The sequence below is a fragment of the Thamnophis elegans genome, chromosome 6 (genome assembly GCF_009769535.1).
Source record: "Thamnophis elegans isolate rThaEle1 chromosome 6, rThaEle1.pri, whole genome shotgun sequence".
NCBI lineage: Eukaryota > Metazoa > Chordata > Lepidosauria > Squamata > Colubridae > Thamnophis > Thamnophis elegans.
Window position 1 is genome coordinate 1,524,646 of NC_045546.1, and position 27,828 is coordinate 1,552,473.

At 45.6% G+C, this 27,828-nt stretch overlaps 1 protein-coding gene across 1 annotated transcript; it reads right to left on the reverse strand.

The window, feature by feature from the left end:
• Positions 1–27,718, reverse strand: PPME1 (protein phosphatase methylesterase 1). Its single transcript, XM_032220169.1, has 14 exons — positions 27,500–27,718; positions 25,135–25,228; positions 23,053–23,145; positions 22,379–22,436; positions 15,242–15,293; positions 12,952–13,106; positions 12,751–12,841; positions 10,950–11,015; positions 9,021–9,153; positions 7,424–7,553; positions 3,903–3,947; positions 2,922–2,986; positions 1,883–1,950; positions 1–878 (listed from the first exon to the last, which is right to left on the reverse strand). Exons 1-14 carry the CDS (start codon positions 27,598–27,600, stop codon positions 860–862), a joined length of 1,170 nt encoding a protein of 389 aa, XP_032076060.1. The 5' UTR covers positions 27,601–27,718; the 3' UTR covers positions 1–859.
• Positions 27,719–27,828: the final 110 nt, after the last annotated feature.

The window sequence follows — 27,828 nt, forward strand, 5'->3', positions numbered from 1 at the left end:
GGGAAAGCCAGTGGGTTCAGAGGCAACATCTGGAAACCTTTTGTGGCCGCGCAAAAAAAATTGGTGGCATTCCCGGATGTGGATCTAGAAGGGGGGGGGGGAATTGGTTTGACGACGGATCAGCAAATGTTTTAAGCAGGTGGAGATTCAACAGGGGCAGATTCCTTTCCTGGTTGTGCTGTGCCAGGCTTCCCAAAACCGTGTTTGTTTGGCAGCTTTAAAGACTCATGGGAACTATAATTCCCAGAATTCCCCAGCCAGCAGAGCTGGCTGGGGAATTCTGGGAGTTATAGTCCCCCCATCTTAAAGTCACCGAGGTGCACAAACACTGTAGACACAGAGAAAACAATTCAGCCTGGCACTGTTCAAACATGCTGGGGTTGCAGCCGAATCAGTGGCTAGCTAGCAATTTTGGAAACTGGGCGCTGGGTGCGTTTGGGTGGCGCCCGGTTTGGGGAAGGCCGCCCCCTTTCATGCGTGGGAGAACAAAACGTAGGCGGTAAAAAAAACGGTGGTAACGTACACACGAGTGCGGAGTGGGCGAAACGAGGAAAGTTTGGCGAGATTTCCCCAAGGGCGGAGTTTACCCGGACATCCCGGATTAGCCTCCGGGAGCAGGTAACAAGCCAGGATCTGTCGATGATCTCGGGAAGGGACAAAGGAGGGGAGGGTGGCCCAGCCAGGATGAAATGGCGAGAGAAACGGAAAAAAAAAAAGAAACGAGCTGGAGACCCAGTTTGTCCGCGACGAGATTTGTGCCGATGGGTCGGAGCGGATGACGAGGAGGACACGGGATATGCGGTGGTGCTTCCGATGTTGGTCTATTTACAAGAGGTGCAGAAGGGCCCGTCGGGGGGTATTAACAAGCAGGAAAAACACTGCAAAAGAGGAGACGTGTTAGCTGGCGTACCTCGATTTAGCGTCGCCGTATTGTATTAACGACACCAACCGTGGATTACAGATAGTCCTCGATTTACCACAACTGAACTCGAAGGTTTCCGTTGTTGAGTTTTGTTGTTAAGACCGTTGTGAAAAATGACAGTTTGCCCCTGTTTTTACGACTGCTTTTGGCGCGCTTGTTAAGTGAATCGCTGCGGTTGTTAAATTAGTAGGTCGTTAAGTGAATCTGGCTTCTCCATTGTTGGAAAAAGGGATTGTATGACACACACACCCCCGGGACGCTGCAACCGTCACAAATATGAACCGGTTGCCAACCAAATATAAATCACGTGACCACGGGGATGCTGCAACCGTCGTAAGTGTAAAAAACAGTTGTAAATCAGTTTTTTCAATGCCGTTGTAATTTCAAACAGTCACTGAACGAATGGTCGTAATTCGAGGACTATCTGCACAGTTCTTCACAACAGTCTTGTCCCTCCAAATTCCCATTATCTTAAAGGTAAAGGTAAGGGTTCCCCTGGCACATACATGCTAGTCGTTCCCGACTCTAGGGGGCGGTGCTCATCTCCGTTTCAAAGCCGAAGAGCCAGCGCTGTCCGAAGACGTCTCCGTGGTCATGTGGCCGGCATGGCTCAACGCCGAAGGCGAACGGAACGCTGCTCCCTTCCCACCAAAGGTGGTTCCTATTTTTCTACTTGCATTTTGTACCTGCTTTCGAACCGCTAGGTTGGCAGAAGCTGGGACAAGTAACAGGAGCTCACTCCGTTACGCGGCGCTGGGGATTCGAACCGCTGAACTTTCTGAATGACAAGCTCAGCATCTTAGGCCACTGAGCCACCTGTTATCTTGGGGTGTGTGTGTCAATTTAAAGATCCACCCACAAACTAGCATTTCAACACCTATGGAGGCTCCCTACGGTGAAGTCCTGTGTGTGTGTGTGTGTGTGTGTGTGTGTGTGTGTGACTGTGACTACTGGCCTTACCATTCAAATCCGCCGATGGGCTCTGTGAACCTGTGACGGATCAGGAACGTTGCCACGGCTTCCGCTACCTGAAAGATAGAGAGGGGGTGGGGTGGGTGGGTGGGAGGCAGAGATGAAGGAGGCTCTCCCCTTTTTCCTGGGACGGGACTCTCCCCAACCATTTGGGAACCCTGCATTCTGCACCTTCCTTCCTCTCGCCCAAAGGGACCATTCACACAAAGGGGCCAGGCCTCCTCGACTGCAGCCCTGGGGCCGGTTTCCAGAGACCACGGACAGAGGAAGAATAATTTGACCCCCCCCCTCTTCTCTGTGGCAGCCCCCTCCAATATTGGAAGACTGCTATCATGTCACCCCTGGTCCTCCTTTTCATTAAACTAGCCAGACCCAGTTCCTGCAACCGTTCTTCATAGGTTTTAGTCTCCAGTCCCCTAATCCTCCTCGTTGCTCTTCTCTGCACTCTTGCGAGAGTCTCAATGTCTTTTTTTTATATCATGGCAACCAAAACAATGGGTCTGCTGGTTAGGGAATTCTGGGGGAGGAAGGAAACACCCCTTGGGAGGGGGACAGACAACCAGCTTAGGCTCCTCCTTGAAAAAGCCCGGGCGTGGCAACCTACCTTATTTTTCGGACTATAAGACGCACCGGAGTATAAGATGCACCATGATTTTGAAGAGGTAAATTAAAATTAAAAAATGCCCCATTTTTTGCCAAAGAAAAAAAGAGGGGGGCATGCAGAGGCTTTGGGGGGGCTTGTAGAGTGCTCCTGGGGAGCTGGTGGGGGGCAAAAACATTTCATTTTTTGTTTTTTCCCCCCTCCCCAGCCCCCAGGAGCACTTTTGCAAGCCTCCCAAACCCTCTGCACGTCCGTTTTTGCAAAGGGGGCGTGGTTTCGGTAGGCCAAAAATGCTGTATTCAGTATATAAGCCGCACCCAGGTTTTCACCCTCTTTTTTTGAGGGGAAAAAAGGTGCGTCTTATACTCCGAAAAATACGGTACTTTGTAATCCGGTACAGAGAAGTGAAATGAACAGGCTACTCACTTTCTCCGGAGCATCCTCATGGACCGCGTGGCCGCACTGGGGGAGAACCTGGATCTGGAATTTCCCTGCAGGGAAGGGAAAGAGCTGGGTTGGGCCAGTGGCTAAGGCATCGGGCTAGAAACCGGGAGATCGTGAGTTCGAGTCCCGCCTGGATCCCACCAAAGCCAGCTGGGTGATTTTGGGCCGGTTTCACTCGCTCAGATCAGAAACCCTACCGCTTCAGAAAATATCGCCAGGATAAGCGTCACCTTCTAAGGGTGTCCACCCTGAAACTGGCCTGACAGACGCCGTTTTTGACTGCTTCGGCGTTGCCACACTGGAGCTGAGGGACAGGGAGGGGGGATTTGAGATAGCTGGTTTTTTTTTTTAGCCAAAGCAAAATATTTTCTCTTGAGAATCAAGGACATTCTCGCACCTGGTCGCAAGGCGAGCAGGATAAGGATTCGGGGCTACTACACACAAACACGGCTCCCTTCCAGCATCCTCACACGTTACAGTGATTAAAGTACACTAAGAGCCAAGGTGGCGCAGTGGTTAAATGCAGCACTGCAGGCTACTTCAGCTGACTGCAGTTCAGCTGTTCAAATCTCACCGGCTCAGGGTTGACTCAGCCTCCTTCCATCCTTCCGAGGTGGGTGAAATGAGGACTCAGACTGTGGGGGTGATATGCTGACTCTGTAAACCGCTTAGAGAGGGCTGAAAGCCCTATGAAGCGGTATATAAGTCTAACTGCTATATAAGTCTAACTACTATTGCTATACATTTTTTTTGCCGGGGGGGGGGGAATCAGTGCTTTCAGAAGCATGACTTGAGAATCCAGCGAATGCATCAGAAAACAGCCTTGGCATGTTTACTGAGTGGATGAAACGAAGGCTGTGGATTGGGGTGTCTAGTCATTTGGGTGAGGAGGGCGGGGATGGAATTCTTTGAAAGGAAGCCTTCTTAAAACCCAACCTGGACCGGAAATCTGAAGATGTTTACCTTGCATTTGGCCAATGGTGAGGTCTTTATCCAGTCTGTCCACACCTAAAAAAGGGCGGGGTGAGTTGGGGGAGGGAGAAAAGAGGGGAGGCCCCCATATGTCAATCTAATGCTCTTGCCAACTTTTGAATTTATTCTTCGCATTTCTGAATTATCCACCAAAAAGTATCTATGACTCTATGAATCAATGTGTATCTACCTAACACCTTATCTATCAATCTATCATCTATCCATCCATCATCTCCCATCTCCTATCTTTTTTATATCTTATCTATCTTATCTATCTATCTATCTATCTATCTATCTATCTATCTATCTATCTATCATCTTATCTCTTAATCAATCATTATCCATCTACCCATCATCTCTATCTTTTTTAATCTATCTGCTATCCATCATCTCCTATCTCTATCTCCAGTTTTAGTTCTATATCATCTATCTATCTATCTATCTAATCTATCTATCATCTATCTATCTATCTATCTATCTATCTATCTATCTATCTATCTATCTATCTATCTATCTATCTTTCTATCTATCTATCTATCTATCTATCTATCTATCATCTATCTATCTATCTATCTTATCCATCTACCCATCATCTCTATCTTATCTTTTTTTAATCTGTCTATCTACTATCCATCCATCATCTCCTATCTCTATCTCCAGTTTTAGTTCTATATCAATCTATATCTATCTATCATCTATCTATCTATCTATCTATCTATCTATCTATCTATCTATCTATCTATCTCTATCTATCTATCTATCTATCTATCTATCTATCTATCTATCTATCATCTCTCTATCAATCAATCATCTCTATCTTTTTTTATCTGTCTATTGGTATCCATCCCTCCATCATCTCATATCTCTATCTCCAGTTTTATATCTATCTATCTATCTATCTATCTATCTATCTATCTATCTATCTATCTATCTATCTATCTATCTATCATCTATCTATCCATCCATCATCTCCTATCTCCTATCTTTTTCATATCTTATCTATCTATCTATCTATCTATCTATCTATCTATCATCTTATCTATCAATCAATCATTATCCATCTACCCATCATCTCTAATCTTTTTTATCTGTCTATCTGCTACCCATCCATCCTCTCCTACCTCTATCTCCAGTTTTACTTCTATATCTATCTATCTATCTATCTATCTATCTATCTATCTATCTATCTATCTATCTATCTATCATCTATCTATCTATCTATCTATCATCTTATCTATCAATCAATCATTATCCATCTACCCATCATCTCTAATCTTTTTTATCTGTCTATCTGCTACCCATCCATCCATCCATCCATCCTCTCCTACCTCTATCTCCAGTTTTACTTCTATATCTATCTATCTATCTATCTATCTATCTATCTATCTATCTATCTATCTATCTATCTATCTATCTATCTATCATCTATCTATCTATCTATCTATCATCTTATCTATCAATCAATCATTATCCATCTACCCATCATCTCTAATCTTTTTTATCTGTCTATCTGCTACCCATCCATCCTCTCCTACCTCTATCTCCAGTTTTACTTCTATATCTATCTATCTATCTATCTATCTATCTATCTATCTATCTATCTATCTCTATATCTCTATCTGTCTGTCTGTCTGTCTGTTTATCTATCTATCATCTATCTATCTATCTATCTATCTATCTATCTATCTATCATCTATCTATCTATCTATCTATCTATCTATCTATCTATCTATCATCTAATCTATCAATCAATCATTATCCATCTACCCATCATCTCTAATCTTTTTTATCTGTCTATCTGCTACCCATCCATCCTCTCCTACCTCTATCTCCAGTTTTACTTCTATATCTATCTATCTATCTATCTATCTATCTATCTATCTATCTATCTATCTATCTATCTATCTAATCTATCATCTTATCTATCAATCAATCATTATCCATCTACCCATCATCTCTAATCTTTTTTATCTGTCTATCTGCTACCCATCCATCCATCCATCCTCTCCTACCTCTATCTCCAGTTTTACTTCTATATCTATCTATCTATCTATCTATCTATCTATCTATCTATCTATCTATCTATCATCTATCTATCTATCTATCTATCTATCTATCTATCTATCTATCTATCTATCTATCATCTTATCTATCAATCAATCATTATCCATCTACCCATCATCTCTAATCTTTTTTATCTGTCTATCTGCTACCCATCCATCCATCCATCCTCTCCTACCTCTATCTCCAGTTTTACTTCTATATCTATCTATCTATCTATCTATCTATCCATCCATCCATCCATCCATCATCTCCTATCTTTTTTTATATCTTATCTATTTATCCTATCATGTCTTATCTTTTTCTCCTCTCTCTCTCGCCTTCTCTCTTCCATTCCTATCATCCATCTTTCCCCATTCAATACCCATTGATCAATCCCTCCCTCCCTCCCTCCCTTCCCTCTCTCTTTCTTTTCCAAATGGTTGAACTACCTGTACATGGTCACGTACAAACCCATCTGCAAAATACACTGACAAATGTTGTGAGAGCCAGTTTGGCCTAGTGGTTAAAGCGCCAGACTAGAGAAAGCAGGAGATGGTGACTTCTAGTCCTGCCTTAGCTATGAAAGCCAGCTGGGTGACTTTGGTCCAATCCTTCTCTCCTCAGCCCAACCCACCTCGCAGGGCTGTTGTGGTGGGCGAAATGGGAGGAGGAAGATGTGCTGCCTACGTTCACCTCTTTGTATCATTTGCCCAAATAGTAAAGGCGGGATGCAAATAAATACATAAATAAATAAGCATCACGGAGGGAAGTTGGACAGCCGTCTTAATCTTGTGGCCCGCCAGCAGATTCGGACAGTGAGGAGGTTGGGGAGGAACCTGGGCCAGTCCTGGAGTCTGGGGGAGGCTCGGAGGAGGGCTCTGTGTCGGAGGCAGAGAGGGGGGCCAGAGCCTCATGCCAGTTATCAGCTGCCTTCGGAGTCGGACATCGGTGGGGCAGAAGAACAGCTGGAGCCTGTTCCCAGTGGGCGCATGCACAGAGTTTCCAGACGAAGGGAAGAGCTAAAGAACAGGGGTCGACTTGGGAGTAAGGCCACAGGTGGACGATGAATGGCCCCTCCCAGAGGGAATAAAAGAGGAGCGACAGGGGAGTGGAGTTTGCAGGAAACAATTCCTTCTTTCTGTCATTAGATTCGTTTCAGGAGTGTGAAGATCTGTCCGTGAATCCCAGAGACTCTGTGCCCAGCCTTTCCTTGCACAGCACTGCCTTTGGGAAAGATTTACACGGCGGCTAGATAAGGTCTGTGGCCATAAATCCACCTTTGAAAGACTGCTTGCCAGGCTTCTGATGAAGGTGAAGGAGAGGGATTCACATTCGTGTAATAAAAGGGGTTTTGTGGGGACCAGGACTCTGCCTCGTGATTTTGGGGGAAGCCGAGGTCACAGCGCGTCGGTCTCTTCCACCGCCGCGTCCAGAGGAAAGGAGGAGGGAGGGGGGGCAGCCCCACCTACCTGCTAAAAGCAGCAGCTTGGGAACAGGGCAATTGAGGAAGAGGTTGGAGAGGCCGCTGAACCAGCCTTCCCAATATCTCTCCGTTTTGGCCAGTTCGATCCGCCAGGTATACGTGGCTTCCTTCTTGGTCTGGGGAGAGGGGGGAAAACATTATTTTATATTAATCTAATATTAATTAATATAACAGTGAATTAAAATGAATGAATACGTGAAACAAGGAAGATACGCCAGCCTGCAGGAGGCCGAAAAGCCACGTTGCTCGCAAGCTGCAGACATGAGGAGTTACGGAAAACACCAGCGGGATGCGATTCACACAAGGTATTTATTTGGGGATTGAAAAGTTACCCCGAAGAGATTCAGTTTGGAATGTACAGGATGTCCTCAACTTGCAACAGTTCGTTAGTAACCATTCAAAGTTACAACGGGACAGAAAAAAAGAGACTCGGGACTCTTTTTCACATTTAAGAGGCTTGATTCAACTGGTTCATATTTACGACGGTTGCAATGTCCCCGGGGTTAAGTGAACGCCTCCTGAGATGAGGAAACAGGATTCACTTAACAACTGAAGTCACAAAGTCATCGGCTGCAATGATTCACTTAACAACGGTGGCAAGAAAGGCCTGATCAAATGAGGCAAAATTCACTTAATGAACTTCTCACTTAACGAGAGAAATTTGGGGGCTTACAAGCAGGCTAGTCCCCGACTTACAACAGCTCATTTAGTGTTACTGTTCCAAGTTACGACAGCAGTGGAAAACAAGTTAATTGATGACCGGTTTTCACACTTATGACAGCCTCCCCGCAGTCACATTGATCAAAATTCAGGAGCTTGGCAGCTGACTCGTATTTATGACGGTTGCGGGGTCCCCCTTAGGCACCCTTCTGACAAGCAAAGTCATCCGGGAAACTCAGATTCACTTACTGACAACATCTGCAGCGTTTAACAACTGTGGCAAGAATGGTCGTAAAACCAGGCAAAACTCAACGTTACAATGCCTCACTTAACAACGGAAATTATTGGGCTCCATAGCGTGTCAGAAAGTTGCAAAGAGGATCACGGGACCCTGCAACAGTCATAAGTACATGCCAGTTGCCAAGCCTCTGAATTTTAACCTCATGACCCTGGGGATGCGGCAACGGTCACAAGTGTGAAAAACGGTCATAAGTCACTTTTTTTCAGAGTCCTTGTAACTTCAGTCACTAAGCAAATGATTGTAAGCTGAGGACGTGATCCCCTTTGGCGACGTCAGTGGAGCAAGCTGGATTCATTTAACAACCGCATTACTAACTTAACCACAGCAGTGATTCACTTAACAAAACTGTGGCAAGAAAGGTCGTAAAATGGGGTGAAACTCACTTAACCAATGTCTCGCTTAGCAACAGAAATTCGGGGCTCAACTGTGGTCGTAACTCGAGGACTACCTGTACACACACCATTCAAGAGAGAGCATAAAAAAGAAGGAAAGGGAAGGACGAGAACACTCGCTCTCCAGTAACCAATACCCAGATAAGCAGGGATTAACACCAGACAAACAATCAAGCGGAAAACAATCCTTTAAGCAAGGGGGAAATAAATGGCTGAGAAAAGTTACCCACCTCCACGTCGTCATCTTTCTTCTTCTTGTGGAGAGATTCCCCGTTTTCGCCCTCCTCTTCCTCCTCCTCTTCCTCCTCTATAATCCCTTCCACGATGGCTTTGGGGCCTCCGGGACTCACGGATTCCTCGCACCTGAGTGCAAAGTTTGTAAAGAAAACGAGATTAAAACGGAGACCTTCCAGGTTGGCAAGATCAGAACAATACCCAAAAATTCTGGGGAAGGAAAGCTGACGGCATTTCGGAACAATTCTCCCGGCCCACTTATGCCGAGGACGGTTCGGTAATGGCCGTGCCCCTCCCACCGTGTTCCCAGACTTACGTCCTCGACATACGACCACAATTGAGGCCAATGTTTCTGCTGTTAAGTGAGATGTTTGTTAAACGGGTTTCGCCGCACTTTATACGGCCTTCGTTGCCTTGGCTGTTTTAAGTGAATCGCTGCAGTTGTTAAGTTAGGAACACAGTTGTTAAGAGAATCCAGTTGTCAGGCCTGAAGCCATATTCCTCTTGGCCTGCCACACTTTCTATTGTTCTGCTATGCATTTTCTATGGTGGGAGAATGGGATTGTACGGAGTTAGATGATATGCAGCCATAACGACATTCTTTCTAGAAAACCAAGGTCATCCTTTGTTTCTGTACCTCTGCACCTGACCGGAACTGGGTGGGTGGAAGCTGCCAGCATGGCAGTGGGAGATTGGACCATGGGATGGACTTGTGGGTGTGGGGGGAAGAGCTTGAATTTTCAACTGAGTGGGGGAAACCTGGAAGCTTTCAGATTTTCCCGGATGTGCAAAATGGCTCTTTTAATAAATTGCAACTTTGAGGAATCCTTTTCCTGGGACTCTGATTTAATTTCTATTTGGAACCCTGACAAGTTCAGCTTCCCTGATTGAGTTTGCTTACCAGGTCGCAAAAGGTGGATCACACACGACCCTGGGAGACTACGACCGTCATAACTATGAGCCAGTTGCCAGGCATCCAAATTTCGATCCCGTGACCACGGAGATGCCGTGACGGTCGTAGGTGTGAAAACGGTCACAAGTCGTTTTTTTCAGTGCCGTTGTAACTTTGAACTGTCACTAAATGAACCATCTGAGTGGCCCCCCCAAGGGAACCGCTGTGAGTCGAGGGCCACACGTAACGCAGCCGGTCCCCTCAGATAAATTAGCTGTCACGCAGGGATACATTTCCAAGGAGTCCTCGTCTTACGACAGTTCATATAGCAACCATTCTAAGTTGCAACAGCGCTGAAAAAAAGTGACTTGCGACCGTTTTCCACCGTGGTGACGCAACCAAAATTCAGACGCTTGGCAGCCGACTCATGTTTATGACGGCCACAGCGTCCCGGGGGAGAGGTGTCACGTGATCCCCTTTGGCGACGTCAATGGAGCGAGCTGGATTCATTTAACAACCACGTTACTAGCTTAACCACGGCAGTGATTCACTTAACAACTGTGGCAAGAAAGGTCGTAAAAGGGGGCTGAAACTCACTTAACCAATGTCTCGCTTAGCAACAGAAATTCGGGGCTCAACTGTGGTCGTAACTCAAGGACTACCTGTACGCACACCATTCAAGAGGGACCATAAAAAAGAAGGAAAGGGAAGGACGAGAACAGTATTGGTTACTCTCCAGTAACCAATATCCAGATAAGCAGGGATTAACACCAGACAAACAATCAAGCGGAAAACAATCCTCTAAGCAAGGAACTACGAAGGAGAAAGCAGGGCAATCCATTCTCTATAGAGAGAATATCCCACCTTCCCCTTGCATTGATGATGGTACCTAGCTGGGTAATAATATGTCTGCGAGAAAAACCATGAGCTCGGAGATTACCAACAGCTCCGGACGCCCAAAAATTCCCAAGCCACCTGAAATCGAGACATTTTAAAGCATTTAAAGTTTGAAAAGCCCTGTACGTCGACGTACTGTTTGAGTTGGCCGAACATGGACACTCTTGCGGATTCGAGATTTCTGATCTGCCCGCTCTTCACGCTAGGGGAGGGGAGACAAAAACAGGTTGTCACCAACACAGAATTCATACGTGCGGTTTTAATTTCCCTTTTTTTTTTTTAACAGCAAAGGTGATTCGTTTCGAATTAAGTCCCCTCCCAGAGAAAGGCAAAGGATGGAACTCCGCTTCCTATACTCCGAAAAATATGGTTTTTCCCAGCCAGGGAGGAGCCGGCGGGCTTTTCAATTAAAAAAAAAGATTGTTATGTCATACCTATACAGGTATATAATATTTCGCTTCTATATTTACACACCTTTATACGCAGTTCTATATATATTATATATATATTGTTTTTTGGCTTAATTAATCTTATTCTTGTTTTGCAGCCATTTGTACCAATCGTTCCAAATTTCATAATACGCCGACTCTTCTTTATCTTTTAATTTCAGTGTTAATTTGTCCATCTCTGCACAATCCTGCACAATTTTTTTTAATCACAAATTCATCCGAGGGGCTATTATTTTGTTTCCAGCATTGGGCAAATGCTATTCTAGCTGTAGTTAGCAGATATGTGTTAATATGTACTTAATTTTCTTTGTATATTTCCCTTTGATTATTCCCAGCAGAAAGATTTCGGGTTTGTATTTTTTAATCTGTTCTCCTGTAATTTCTTGCATCCATTTCCAAATTTTTGTCCAATATGATTGTGTTTCCGGACATGTCCACCATATGTGATAATAGCAATAGCAATAGCAATAGCAGTTAGACTTATATACTGCTTCATAGGGCTTTCAGCCCTCTCTAAGCGGTTTACAGAGTCAGCATATTTGCCCCCAACAACAATCCGGGTCCTCATTTCAACCACCTCGGAAGGATGGAAGGCTGAATCAACCCTGAGCCGGTGAGATTTGAACCGCTGAACTGCAGATAACAGTCAGCTGAAGTGGCTTGCAGTACTGTACCCTAACCACTGCGCCACCTCGGCTCTTAATAAGCCGATAATAAGTCCCTTGCACTTTTTTTACACTTCCAGCAGGTCAGCTTCATGTTTGGGTAAATTTTAGCCAATCTTGTTGGTGATAAATGCCAACGATAAAACATTTTGTATATATTTTCTTTTAAGTGCTGCTGATCGTGTTAGTTTATAATTTGTGTTTGGAGTACAGCAGCTTCTTCAGCCTCTTTGCAGAGGCACCCCTTGCTCTCCTTTTAATGGAATTAACAGAATCACAGAGCTGGAAGGGACCTGGGAGGTCTTCTAGTCCAACCCCCTGCTCAAGCAGGAGACCCCGTTTGTGTTGGACAAACAGCTGCCCGATCTCTTCTTGAATCCAGGGATGCACTCACAACACCTGGAGGCAAATCATTCCACCGGTTAAGTCTAATCCATTGATTACAGGTCTAGAGCCGAGGTGGCGCAGTGGTTAAATGCAGCACTGCAGGCTACTTCAGCTGACTGCAGTTCTGCAGTTCGGCTGTTCAAATCTCACCGGCTCAGGGTTGACTCAGCCTTCCATCCTTCCGAAGTGGGTGAAATGAGGACCCGGATTGTTGTTGGGGGCCATATGCTGACTCTGTAAACCGCTTAGAGAGGGCTGAAAGCCCTATGAAGCGGTATATAAGTCCAACTGCTATTGCTATTGCTACTGCTAATTGTATTTTTGCTGCCCAGTTCACAATTTGCAGCGACTCTGACCGGCTAGATCCACAGACAGAGAACGAAGTTGGCTCATTGGGATGGGATGCACACACAGACCAGCGTGGTTCTTACGTTACCTCCACTCGATGGCGTTTTCCAGAGATTTGAACGTCTTCGGGCGACTCCGAAGGAAGTTCTGCATGCTGTTGAGGGCATCCATAGCCGTCCCTGCGCAACAATGACAGAGGGGCACCCGGTGTTAAACAAACGGACGTGTATGGTGGATAATGCGAGGTTAGGAAAGGCCGGCGCAGAGGAGAACATTCTGGTGGGCTTACCTTCCACCACGTCGATCATGCAGAGGCCCAACAAGCTTGGCACCAGGTTGGACGCGGCTGTGTGGACGGCAATGGCCCCTCCCATGCTGTGCCCGATCAGCATAATGGGAGGGCAGAGGTCGCCATACATGACTTCGACCACATTGCCAACGTCTCTGGAAAAACAGAACAGGAGGAGAAAATGAGCCGTGTCCTGCTGGATGGGACCCCAGCCTCATATTGCTCGCTCTACCAGTGGCCAACCAATTCCCGGCCAAGGGAATTTAGAAAAACAGAGTTGGAAGGGACCTTGGAGGTCTTCTAGTCCAACCCCCTGCCTAGGCAGGAAACCCTATCCCGTTCCAGACCAATGGCTCTCCAGCATCTTCTTAAAGACTTCCAGTGTTGGGGCATTCACAACTTCTGGAGGCAACTTCTGTTCCACTGATTAATTGTTCTCACTGTCAGGAAATTTCTCCTCAGTCCTAAATTGCTTCTCTCCTTGATTAGTTTCCACCCATTGCTTCTTGTCCTGCCCTCAGGTGCCTTGGAGAATAGTTTGATTCCCTCTTCTTTATGGCAGTTCCTCAAATACAGGAAGACTGCTATCATGTCTCCCCTAGCCCTTCTATTAAACTAGACATACCCAGTTCCTGCAACCGTTCTTCATGTTTTGGCCTCCAGTCCCCTCATCCTCTTTGTTGCTCTTCTCTGCACTCTTTCTAGAGTCTCCACATCTTTTCTACATCGTGGAGACCAAAACTGGATGCAAATATTCCAAGTGTGGCCTTACCAAGGCCTTATAAAGTGGTATCAAAACTTCACGGGATCTTGATTCTCTCCCCCTGTTGATGCAGCCTAGAACTGTGTTGGCTTTTTCTTTAAAACTAGGATATGTTAAGCATATTGGCATGTAGCGGAAATACACCAATGAGAGGAGGATTGGGAAACAGAAGGGAGAAGAAAGATGGGAAGAGAAGGGAAGGAGAGAGGGTAAGGGGGGGGAAGATGAGAAGGATAAGGAGGAGTGGATTGTAGAGAGAGGAGCAGTAGAAAGGGAGGGGAAGTAGAGTAGGAAAGGACGATGGAGGGAAGATAGAAAGTTGGAGGGTGGTAGAAGAAAGAGGTGTATGGAGAGCAGAAGAGCTATAATGGGTTTTTATTTTTCTGGGCATTGTTGACAAGAGGAACTGATGTAATTATTATTTACTGTATATACTCGAGTATAAGCCTAGTTTTTCAGCCCACTTTTTGGGCTGAAAAAAGCCGCCTCGGCTTATACTCGAGTCAGTGAAAAATTTGCCCGAAATGGAGGAGAAAAAGGGGCAGGGCCATGCCGCTGGGTGACGCTCGTGAATGGCCCAGCGCCCCTGTGAGTTTCCCCTCCCTCTGTGTCAGTTTGCCGCGCAGCGCGCACCGCGCCATCCCCCCTCCTCACGTTCTAATGTAATGCAGGGCTGTCTTACGATTCCCCTTCCTCCCCCTCCTGCCGCTCTGCAACGATGTCCCACCTCCTCCTTGTTATGGCAAGCAGCCACATAGCGATGTCCCACCTCCTCTGGTACAGTGATCCAATGATAGGAATCACTGTGCCGTGTGTCATAGGAGGCGGGACATCGCTCCCGCGGCTGCACGGGACATCATCATCACAGCGGGACATCAGCATCATGAGGTGAGTGAAGTATTTCATTGAATACACCGCTAGTTTACTGTTTTTCTTTGAAATAAATATTCAAAAACATTATTGGTATCTATTTTTATTTTTGAAATTTACCGGTAGCTGCTGCATTTCCCACCCTAGGCTTATACTCGAGTCAATAACTTTTCCAGTTTTTTGTGGTAAAATTAGGTGCCTCGGCTTATATTCGGGTCGGCCTATACTCGAGTATATACGGTAATACTATATGATACGGGCTATGTATAGTATACATGTGTGTGTTATGAAAATGAAAATAAAAAATATATTTATAAAAACTTCACGGGATCTTGATTCTCTCCCTCTGTTGATGCAGCCTAGAACTGTGTTGGCTTTTTTGGCAGCTGCTGCCCACAGCTGGCTCCTATTTCAATGGTTCTCCACTAGGACTCCAAGATCCCTTTCACAGTTACTACTATTGAGCAAGGTACCACCTATACTGTACCTGTGCATTTCGTTTTTCTTGCCTAATTGTAGAACCTGACTCTTTTCACCACTGAATTTCATTTTGTTATAGTGCCCAGCCCAGGAGTATCCAAACTTGACGATTGAACCCCGGGCTCATAACTTCAAAACACCCTCTTCCCCCTCCCCCAAAATTAGGGAGCCACTTACTTGGACATTGTCTCCGCAGAGAGGTCATCGGGATTCCGCACTGTCGTCTCACCTGCAACGGAACCAGGTCAAATGAAACAAGCATTCACCCGAATGAAGAATGTTCCTCCTCTATGCTCTTAGCGGTTAACCAATTCTTGATGACATCTGAATTTTATCAGATAAAGAGGACGTTTATTTGTCTGAAGTGGTGTAGGGTTTCCTGCCTAAGCAGGGGGTTGGACTAGCAGACCTCCAAGGTCCCTTCCAACTCTGCCTATTCTATTCTATTCTATTCCATTCTTATTTCTATTCTATTTTTATTTCTATTCTATCCTATCCAATCTTATCCCATTCTATTTATTCTATTCTATTCTTATTTATATTCTACATTTATTTCTATTCTATTCTATCCTATCCAATCCTATCGCATCCTATTTATTCTATTCTATTCTTATTTCTATTCTATTTTTATTTCTATTCTATGTATTCTATTCTTATTTCTATTCTATTTTTATTTCTATTCTATTCTATGTATTCTATTCCTATTTCTATTCTACCCTATCCAATCCTATCCTATTCTATTTATTCTATTCTATTCTTAAGTCTATTCTATTTTTATTTCTATTCTATTTCTATTCTATCCAATCCTATCCCCTCCTATTTATTCTATTCTATTCTTATTTCTAATCTATTTTTATTTCTATTCTATCCTATCCCATTCTATTTATTCTATTCTATTCTTATTTCTATTCTATTTTTATTTCTATTCTATTTTTATTTCGATGTATTCTATTCTTTTTTCTATTCTATCCTATCCAATCCTATTTATTTTATTCTATTCTTATTCCTATTCTATTTTTATTTCAATTCTTTTCTATGTATTTTATTTTTATTTCTATCCTATCCTATCCTATTTATTCTATTCTATTCAATGGCGATTTTGGTCAATGCTGCTGATGGTGTTCAAGGGATGCTCCAGATGTTTTGGGATTGAACCCAAATGTGCCTATCCCTATTGGAACCACCTTTGCTCTCCTTGGCCACAGTTGTTCTATTTCTATTCACAAGTCTCTGCATTTTGTGATTTTTTTCCCCAAGTTCTTTTCTCTTCTGCTGTCGTGTCCGCGATCCAACTGGGCTGAGGCGGGGAGCTGGAGGTGAAGGAGGCACGGACCCTGGGCCTAAACTTTTCAAACCCGTGGAAGGAAACTTTGCCATTGTCTATGTTTTACCAGAGGGTGAAACTGGGGAGCAGACAGCATGTGATTCCCGACAGACACTTTCCCAAAGGACACCTGTCTAATTTAAGAGGTGAGGAACGATGGCCATTTTATGACTTGTGGACTTCAACTCCCAGGATTCCAGAGCCAGACACGCCAGGCTGGCTCAGGAATTCTGGGAGTTGAAGTCCACAAAACATGAAAAAAAAAACACAGTCCTGCATGCTGGCTGAGGGATTCTGGGAGCTGAAGTCCACAGGTCACGAAAGGACCATCGTTCCTCCCCTTTGATCTCACTGATGCACTCCGATGACCTGCCTTCCGTGTTAGAGCCGAGGTGCCACAGTGGTTAAAGTGCAGCACTGCAGGCTATTTCAGCTGACTGCAGTTCTGCAGTTCGGCTGTTCAAATTTCACCGGCTCAGGGTTGACTCAGCCTTCCATCCTTCCGAGGTGGGTGAAATGAGGACCCGGATTGTTGTTGGGGGCAATATGCTGACTCTGTAAACCGCTTAGAGAGGGCTGAAAGCCCTAGGAAGCGGTATATAAGTCTAACTGCTATTGCTATCTATCTATCTATCTATCTATCTATCTATCTATCTATCATCTATCTATCTATCATCTATCTATCATCATCTATCTGGGTGAAATGAGGACCCAGACGGTGGGGGCGATATGCTGACTCTGGAAACCGCTTAGAGAGGACTGAAAGCCCTATGAAGCGGTATAGAAGTCTAACTGCTATTGCTATCTATCTATCTATCTATCTATCTATCTATCTATCTATCTATCTATCTATCTATCTATCTATCCATCCATCCATCCATCCATCCATCCATCCATCCATCCATCTATCATCTATCTATCATCTATCTATCATCATCTATCTGGGTGAAATGAGGACCCAGACTGTGGGGGCGATATGCTGACTCTGGAAACCGCTTAGAGAGGACTGAAAGCCCTATGAAGCGGTATATAAGTCTAACTGCTATTGCTATCTATCTATCTATCTATCTATCCATCCATCCATCCATCCATCCATCCATCCATCTATCATCTATCTATCATCTATCTATCATCATCTATCTGGGTGAAATGAGGACCCAGACGGTGGGGGCGATATGCTGACTCTGGAAACCGCTTAGAGAGGGCTGAAAGCCCTATGAAGCGGTATAGAAGTCTAACTGCTATTGCTATCTATCTATCTATCTATCTATCTATCTATCTATCTATCCATCCATCCATCCATCCATCCATCTATCATCTATCTATCATCTATCTATCATCATCTATCTGGGTGAAATGAGGACCCAGACGGTGGGGGCGATATGCTGACTCTGGAAACCGCTTAGAGAGGGCTGAAAGCCCTATGAAGCGGTATATAAGTCTAACTGCTATTGCTATCTATCTATCTATCCATCCATCCATCCATCCATCCATCTATCATCTATCTATCATCTATCTATCATCATCTATCTGGGTGAAATGAGGACCCAGACGGTGGGGGCGATATGCTGACTCTGGAAACCGCTTAGAGAGGACTGAAAGCCCTATGAAGCGGTATAGAAGTCTAACTGCTATTGCTATCTATCTATCTATCTATCTATCTATCTATCTATCTATCTATCTATCTATCTATCCATCCATCCATCCATCCATCCATCCATCCATCCATCCATCCATCCATCCATCTATCATCTATCTATCATCTATCTATCATCATCTATCTGGGTGAAATGAGGACCCAGACTGTGGGGGCGATATGCTGACTCTGGAAACCGCTTAGAGAGGACTGAAAGCCCTATGAAGCGGTATAGAAGTCTAACTGCTATTGCTATCTATCTATCTATCTATCTATCTATCTATCTATCTATCTATCCATCCATCCATCCATCCATCCATCCATCTATCATCTATCTATCATCTATCTATCATCATCTATCTGGGTGAAATGAGGACCCAGACTGTGGGGGCGATATGCTGACTCTGGAAACCGCTTAGAGAGGACTGAAAGCCCTATGAAGCGGTATATAAGTCTAACTGCTATTGCTATCTATCTATCTATCTATCCATCCATCCATCCATCCATCCATCCATCTATCATCTATCTATCATCTATCTATCATCATCTATCTGGGTGAAATGAGGACCCAGACGGTGGGGGCGATATGCTGACTCTGGAAACCGCTTAGAGAGGGCTGAAAGCCCTATGAAGCGGTATAGAAGTCTAACTGCTATTGCTATCTATCTATCTATCTATCTATCTATCTATCTATCTATCTATCTATCCATCCATCCATCCATCCATCCATCCATCCATCCATCCATCCATCCATCTATCATCTATCTATCATCATCTATCTGGGTGAAATGAGGACCCAGACTGTGGGGGCGATATGCTGACTCTGGAAACCGCTTAGAGAGGGCTGGAAGCCCTATGAAGCGGTATATAAGTCGAACTGCTCTTGCTATCTATCTATCTATCTATCTATCTATCTATCTATCCATCCATCCATCCATCCATCCATCTATCATCTATCTATCATCTATCTATCATCATCTATCTGGGTGAAATGAGGACCCAGACTGTGGGGGCGATATGCTGACTCTGGAAACCGCTTAGAGAGGGCTGGAAGCCCTATGAAGCGGTATATAAGTCGAACTGCTCTTGCTATCTATCTATCTATCTATCTATCTATCTATCCATCCATCCATCCATCCATCTATCATCTATCTATCATCTATCTATCATCATCTATCTGGGTGAAATGAGGACCCAGACGGTGGGGGCGATATGCTGACTCTGGAAACCGCTTAGAGAGGGCTGAAAGCCCTATGAAGCGGTATAGAAGTCTAACTGCTATTGCTATCTATCTATCTATCTATCTATCTATCTATCTATCTATCTATCTATCCATCCATCCATCCATCCATCCATCTATCATCTATCTATCATCTATCTATCATCATCTATCTGGGTGAAATGAGGACCCAGACGGTGGGGGCGATATGCTGACTCTGGAAACCGCTTAGAGAGGGCTGAAAGCCCTATGAAGCGGTATATAAGTCTAACTGCTATTGCTATCTATCTATCTATCCATCCATCCATCCATCCATCCATCTATCATCTATCTATCATCTATCTATCATCATCTATCTGGGTGAAATGAGGACCCAGACGGTGGGGGCGATATGCTGACTCTGGAAACCGCTTAGAGAGGACTGAAAGCCCTATGAAGCGGTATAGAAGTCTAACTGCTATTGCTATCTATCTATCTATCTATCTATCTATCTATCTATCTATCTATCTATCCATCCATCCATCCATCCATCCATCCATCCATCCATCCATCCATCTATCATCTATCTATCATCTATCTATCATCATCTATCTGGGTGAAATGAGGACCCAGACTGTGGGGGCGATATGCTGACTCTGGAAACCGCTTAGAGAGGACTGAAAGCCCTATGAAGCGGTATAGAAGTCTAACTGCTATTGCTATCTATCTATCTATCTATCTATCTATCTATCTATCTATCTATCTATCTATCCATCCATCCATCCATCCATCCATCCATCTATCATCTATCTATCATCTATCTATCATCATCTATCTGGGTGAAATGAGGACCCAGACTGTGGGGGCGATATGCTGACTCTGGAAACCGCTTAGAGAGGGCTGGAAGCCCTATGAAGCGGTATATAAGTCGAACTGCTCTTGCTATCTATCTATCTATCTATCTATCTATCTATCTATCTATCTATCTATCCATCCATCCATCCATCCATCCATCTATCATCTATCTATCATCTATCTATCATCATCTATCTGGGTGAAATGAGGACCCAGACGGTGGGGGCGATATGCTGACTCTGGAAACCGCTTAGAGAGGACTGAAAGCCCTATGAAGCGGTATAGAAGTCTAACTGCTATTGCTATCTATCTATCTATCTATCTATCTATCTATCTATCTATCCATCCATCCATCCATCCATCCATCCATCCATCCATCCATCCATCTATCATCTATCTATCATCATCTATCTGGGTGAAATGAGGACCCAGACTGTGGGGGCGATATGCTGACTCTGGAAACCGCTTAGACAGGACTGAAAGCCCTATGAAGCGGTATATAAGTCTAACTGCTATTGCTATCTATCTATCTATCTATCTATCTATCTATCTATCTATCTATCTATCTATCCATCCATCCATCCATCCATCCATCCATCCATCCATCCATCCATCCATCCATCTATCCATCTATCATCTATCTATCATCTATCTATCATCATCTATCTGGGTGAAATGAGGACCCAGACTGTGGGGGCGATATGCTGACTCTGGAAACCGCTTAGAGAGGACTGAAAGCCCTATGAAGCGGTATATAAGTCGAACTCCTATTGCTATCTATCTATCTATCTATCTATCTATCTATCTATCTATCATCTATCTATCTATCATCTATCTATCTATCATCTATCTATCATCATCTATCTGGGTGAAATGAGGACCCAGACGGTGGGGGCGATATGCTGACTCTGGAAACCGCTTAGAGAGGACTGAAAGCCCTATGAAGCGGTATATAAGTCGAACTGCTATTGCTATCTATCTATCTATCTATCTATCTATCTATCTATCCATCCATCCATCCATCCATCTATCATCTATCTATCATCTATCTATCATCATCTATCTGGGTGAAATGAGGACCCAGACGGTGGGGGCGATATGCTGACTCTGGAAACCGCTTAGAGAGGACTGAAAGCCCTATGAAGCGGTATATAAGTCGAACTCCTATTGCTATCTATCTATCTATCATCTATCTATCTATCTATCTATCTATCTATCTATCTATCTATCATCTATCTATCTATCTATCTATCATCTATCTATCTATCATCTATCTATCATCATCTATCTGGGTGAAATGAGGACCCAGACTGTGGGGGCGATATGCTGACTCTGGAAACCGCTTAGAGAGGACTGAAAGCCCTATGAAGCGGTATATAAGTCGAACTCCTATTGCTATCTATCTATCTATCATCTATCTATCTATCTATCTATCTATCTATCTATCTATCATCTATCTATCTATCATCTATCTATCATCATCTATCTGGGTGAAATGAGGACCCAGACTGTGGGGGCGATATGCTGACTCTGGAAACCGCTTAGAGAGGACTGAAAGCCCTATGAAGCGGTATATAAGTCGAACTGCTATTGCTATCTATCTATCTATCATCTATCTATCTATCTATCTATCTATCATCTATCTATCTATCATCTATCTATCATCATCTATCTATCATCATCTATCTGGGTGAAATGAGGACCCAGACTGTGGGGGCGATATGCTGACTCTGGAAACCGCTTAGAGAGGACTGAAAGCCCTATGAAGCGGTATATAAGTCGAACTGCTATTGCTATCTCTGGGTATTTGGTGTTTTTGTGTTTTTTCTTTTTTCGCAGCTCGTAGAATGAATTGTGTGTGTCCAGCAAAGCGTTGTGCGATGAATAGCAAAACCGGAGCATTTCCAACCCAGAATTGCTGAATTGCCTTAGATAAGAGGCCAAATGAGGTGAGCTGGCCGGCCCGAATCCTTCTTTAAAAACTGCCGTTTGTCTTCAACTTACAACCATTCATTTAGTCAACATTCAAAGCTACCACAGCTATTGGGGAAAAAATAACTTAAAACCATTTCTCACACTTACAAACCGTTGCAGCACCCCTGTGATCAACATACAGACAACTGGCACGTACTTATGACGGCTGCATATTTATGAAGGTCCTGGGGGGGGGTGTCAAGTGGCTCCCCTTTTGCGAACGTCTTGACAAGCAAAGTCGATGGGGAAGCCAGACTCACTTAACGGCCGTGTTAACTTAACGGCTGAAGTGATTCACTGAGCTTGAATGAACGGGGAGGGGCTCACCGTGTCCTCTGAGATCCAACGCTACGATCCGGCATTGGATCCGGCTGACGATGGCGGCCTGCGGGAAAGGAGATAAAAATGACCCAAATTGTTATTGTCAAACTATAGAGAAGCGTTGTTTAAGTCGCCAGACTCACCCACGCCACTGATTCCCAATCCCAGCAAAGCTGGCTGGAGAATTCTGGGAGTTGGAAGTCCACCCGTGGCTTGTCGGTCACAACCAAATCAGAGGAGGAGGAGGAGGGGTGGGAGGGGCCATTCACCGTCCACCGGTGGCCTTACTCCCAAGTCGACCCCTGTTCTTTAGCTGCTCCCTTCGTCTGGCAACTCTGTGCATGCGCACACTGGGAACAGGCTCCAGCTGTTCTTCTGCCCCACTGATGTCTGACTCCGAAGGCAGCTGATAACTGCCAGACGGCCCTGGTCCCCTCTCTGCCTCCGACACAGAGCCCTCATCAGAGCCTCCCCCAGACTCCAGGACTGGCCCAGGTTCCTCCCCAACCTCCTCACTGTCCGAATCGGCCACCAGCTCCTCTGGCCGTTGGTGGGCTGCTATGGCGTAGAGGGATGGTTTTCAAACCCGCGTTAACCTGAATTAAGATTATGAATTCTTTTTTTGGGGTGGGGGGGGAGGAGGGGTTTCTGGTCAAGGAAGAAAGAAAGGAGGTACTTACGGCGAAGACGGCCCAGGACAGCGCGGAATGACCCCCGCCGTGAAGGAGGAGCAAAACCGGACCTTCGGAACCGCTCTTGTACACACGAAAAGTGTATGAACAGTTAAGGAAGGGACAACCTTCTTCGGGAAGACTCGAGGTGAAGGGGAAAAGTCCTACGGGATCGGGCGACATATAAATGTTATTAAACTTTTAAACTTTAAAAGGAGGTGGAAGGTGCAACACAGCTGCAGAGAACCAGAACATCCTCGGGCCGGAAAGGACGTTGGAGGTCTTCTAGCCCAGTGTTTCTCAACCTTGGCGACTTTAAGTCCTGTGGATTTCAACTCCCAGAATTCCCCAGCCAGCATAGCTGGCTGGGGAATTCTGGGAGTTGAAGTCCACAGGACTTAAAGTCGCCAAGGTTGAGAAACCCTGTTCTAGCCTACTGGAGAGAAAACGGTTTGGAGAACGGCTGCGGGATTGGGGTCGGGCCAGTCTAAAGAAAAGAAGAATTTAGGAGGGGGTGGGATAGCGGCATTCCAGTATTTGAGGGGCTGCTATAAGGAGGAGGGGGGTGTCAAATGATTCTCCAAAGCACCTGAGGGCAGGACAAGAAACAATGATTGGAAACTGATGAGAGAGAGAAGCAATCTGGGATTAAGAAGAAACTTCCTAACAACGAGGACAATGAACCAGTGGAACGGCTTGCCACTGGGAATCGTGGACACTCCATCAGTGGAGAGTTTTAAGATGAGACTGGAGTCATTTGTGTGAAATGGTATCAGGTCTCCTGCTTGAGCAGGGGGCGGGGGGGTGGTGGACTAGAAGACCTCCAAGGTCCTTTCCAGCTCTGTCTTATTCCTATTCCTTTTCCTTTCCTATTCTGCATTCTGTTCTATTCTAATCTTCTCCTTTCCATTCCATTCTAATTCTATTCCTTTCCATTCCTTTCTCCATTCCATTCTGCATTCTATTCTATTTCATTTCTATTCTATTCTTCTATTATATTGTATTCTATTCTATTCTCTATTGCATTCTATTCATTTTCTCCTGCTCCCTTCCATTCCCTTGTCTGCATTCTCTTTTCTTTTCTCTATTCTAGTCATTTTCTCCCATTCTATTCCCTTCCTTTCTGTATTCCCCTTTTCTCTATTCTGTTCTCTCTTCTCTACTCTCTTCTGCATTCTATTCTGCATTCTAGTCATTTTCTCCTATTCTATTCTCCTTTCCATTCTATTCTAATTCTATTCCATTCTATTCCTTTCTCCTTTCCATTCCATTCTATTCTAATTCTATTCCATTCTATTCCTTTCTCCTTTCCATTCCATTCTGCATTCTATTCTATTTCATTTCTATTCTATTTCATTTCTATTCCATTTCATTTCTATTCTTCTATTCTATTGTATTCTATTCTCTATTGCATTCTATTCATTTTCTCCTACTCCCTTCCATTCCATTCTCCGCATTCTCTTTTCTCTTCTCTATTCTAGTCCTTTTTTTCCTATTCTATTCCCTTCCTTTCTGCATTCTCCTCTTTTCTCTATTCTGTTCTCTCTTCTCTCTTCTGCATTCTATTCTAGTCATTTTCTCCTATTCTATTCCATTCCTTTCCCTTCCATTCTACATTCTCCTCTTCCCTTCCAACCTTGATCCTTGATTCTATCCCTCTGCATTAGCAGAGGGATAGAATCAAAATTGCATGAAGTATTAATACCGCTCTATAAAGCCTTAGTAGGGCCACACTTGAAATATTGCATCCAGTTTTGGTCGCCATGATATAAAAAAATATGTTGAGACTCTAGAAAGAGTGCAGAGAAGAGCAACAAGGATGATTAGGGGGGGCGGAAGTATCCCTAGGGAAGTAAACTGTAACTACAAAGAATTGCTAAGGGATTTGTCTAATGGGAGAACAGCTTGTAGTAATTAATACTTATAAAACCTATCCAAAAGGAAGCATTGGGTGGCCCACAGCTGTTTTGCATTTTTAATTCGAAAGCCAGGACAGGTGTGTCTGAACGGAGCTGGGAGAACCCTTAGCTTTAAATACCAGAGTCGGCAAGTGGAATAAATAAACCAGAAAGGCCAAAAAGAAAAGGATATATCCTTGCCGGAGTCGGTCTCCACCACGACATCTTCCAGAGATTCAAAATATTGGCTCCAGGGAACCGGACTATAATCGCGCTTCCTTCCAGGCCTGAGAAAGAAAAGACGGTATTTCACGTTTTGCAAATCTTGATCTGATTTTGCCCGCCATCCAGGAGTGAGGGAGCCATTCGATTTTTTTTTTATTAAAAGACTCTAAAACAGACCTGGGAATATTATGGCTAAATTTCGGTAGCTCAGCCCAGATCCCAGCGGATGGCTTTTAGTTGGAAGGCAACTATTTATTTATGCCTATGCAATTTCGCACCCCCTATTAGTTCGGCCCACCCCAACAGTTCATATTTTCTCATGTGTTCTCTTGGAAAAATTAATGATGGAGGAGGAGGGGGACTGTGGGGTCCTTGGTGCTCTCTGAGCTTGGCTGCTTTCATGCAGATGTTTCATGACCCAACTAGGTAACATCATCAGTGCTAGAAGGGAGTGGGGCTTGTGGAGAGGAGGAGGAGAAGAAGAAAGGAGGAGGAGGAAGATTATGGGGTCCTTGGTGCGCTTGGCTGTTTTCTTGCAGACATTTCATGACCCAACTAAGTAATATCATCAGTGCAAGAAGGGAATGGGGCTTGTGGAGAAGAGGGGGAGGAGAAGGAGGAGGAGAAAGAGCAGGAGGAGGAGGAAGAAGAGGATGACTGTGGGGTCCTTGATGCTCTGTGAGCTTGGCTGTTTTCATGCAGGCGTTTCATCACCCAACTAGCTAATATCATCAGTGCTAGAAGGGAGTTGGGTTTGCAGAGAGGAGGAGGAGGAGGAGGAGGAGGAGAACGACGATGACTGTGGGGTCCTTGGTTCTCTGTGAGCTTGGCTGTTTTCATGCAGACGTTTCATGACCCAACTAGGTAACATCATCAGTGCAAGAAGGGAGTGGGGCTTGTGGAGAGGAGGGGGAGGAGAAGGACGGGGAGGAGAGGAGAAGAACTGTGTGGTCTTTGGTGCTTTCTGAGCTTGGTGTTTTTCTTGCAGACGTTTTATTACCCATCTAGGTAACAGCATCAGTATTACAAGGGAATGGGGTTTGGGGAGGGGGAGCAGGAAGAGGACTGTGGGGTCCTTGGTTCTCTCTCTGAGCTTGGCTGTTTTCACGCAAACGTTTCATGACCCAACTAGGTAACATCATCAGTGCTAGAAGGAATCCAGCACCTCAGCGCTAGATTGTTCATGAGATCCCATTTGTAACCTTTGCAGTGGATCCCGACACTCGGGGAGGCCCGATTCACTCAGCAACTGCACTTTTTACACTTACGTGTAAAAAAAAAACCCAAATGCATTTCCCAGCAGGTCCTCACAACCCCTGAACCCCCCCCCACCCGCAGCATCTATCCTCCAGACCCTCCCTCCCCACCAGGGCAGGGGTCCATGGGGTGCGGTGTGGGAGCTCTATCTACAGAGCCGAGGTGGCGCAGTGGTTAAATGCAGCACTGCAGGCTACTTCAGCTGACTGCTAGTTCAGCAGTTCGGCTGTTCAAATCCCACCAGGCTCAAGGTTGACTCAGCCTTCCATCCTTCCGAGGTGGGTGAAATGAGGACCCGGATTGTTGTTGGGGGCGATATGCTGACTCTGTAAACCGCTTAGAGAGGGCTGAAAGCCCTATGAAGCGGTATATAAGTCTAACTGCTATTGCTATCTATGGTGCTGGTTCTCCAGGGGATATTTTTCCCTTACCCCCCCCCCCACCCCTTGTCAAAGGGAGCATGCCTGGGGTCTTAGAGCAGCCCCCCACCCCACCCCCAGGACGGGCTGGAGATGATGGGAGAGAGATGCCAACAGGGGGGGGTGGGGGAGGAGGAGGAGGATTGGCCTGGGGGTGGGTGGGGGAAGCAAAGGTGGGTCTTTCAAGGGAGGAGGGCAGTTAGGAGGGATCAGGCACGGGGGGGGGGGGGAACATGGGCTGTGATCCAGCTGAGGGGGGAGGGGGGAGCCTCTCTATGATCCAGCTGGAGGCAAGAGAGACCCTCCCCATCATTCAACCTATTATCCAGGTGAGGGGGGGAGGGAGACCCTCCATAGCTTACTCTCTAATTAAAGGGGGGGGCTGACCCCTGGAATGAATGAATGAATCAAATCCAGGGGGATTTGGGAGCCTAGCTCTAGGCTGGCTGGGGATGATGGGTCTTGTAGTCCCGCTTCCATCCCTGGAGCCCCCACCCAGGTTCATTCTCCCCCCCTTCCCCTTCCTAAGCCCCCCCCCACCCACCCACCCTAATCCTCCCCCCCTCCGAGCCACCCATGACGTCACCGCAGGCCTCCCCACCCACCCCTCCGCCGTGACGTCACCGCCCGTGACGTCACCGCGGCCGCCTCTCTCACCCCATGCGCATCTTGGGCGGGGCCTGTCCGCTGCCTCCGGCGGGGCCCGGCGGACGCGGGGGCAGGCGGCCGAGCTGCAGCTGCTTCTCCAGGGCGGACATGGCGAGGGAGAGGCGGGCCGGCGGAGCAGCGGAGCGGCCGAGGGGCGTGGAGGATGCGGGCCCCCGCCTTCCCAGAAGGAGCCGCCGGGCCGCCGCTCCCCGCCGGAAGCCCCCCCGCGCTCGCCGGAAAGGGAGGAGCTCAGGCTCCCGAGGCACGACGGGAAAGGCAGTCCCGGCTGGACGCGGGCACGCTCCGGGCCGGAAGTCGCCGAAGGGCATCCTGGGAAA

What these genes read in the sequence shown, in the direction of transcription:
- PPME1 (XM_032220169.1), bottom strand. Translation starts at nt 27,600, where the DNA reads ATGTCCGCCCTGGAGAAGCAGCTGCAGCTCGGCCGCCTGCCCCCGCGT. An exon ending in TCTGCGGAGACAATGTCCAA is followed by an intron (nt 13,107 to 15,241) that starts GTAAGTGGCTCC and finishes CTGTTTTTCCAG; the next exon opens with AGACGTTGGCAATGTGGTCG. An exon ending in ATGTTCGGCCAACTCAAACA is followed by an intron (nt 9,154 to 10,949) that starts GTACGTCGACGT and finishes CTTTGCACTCAG; the next exon opens with GTGCGAGGAATCCGTGAGTC.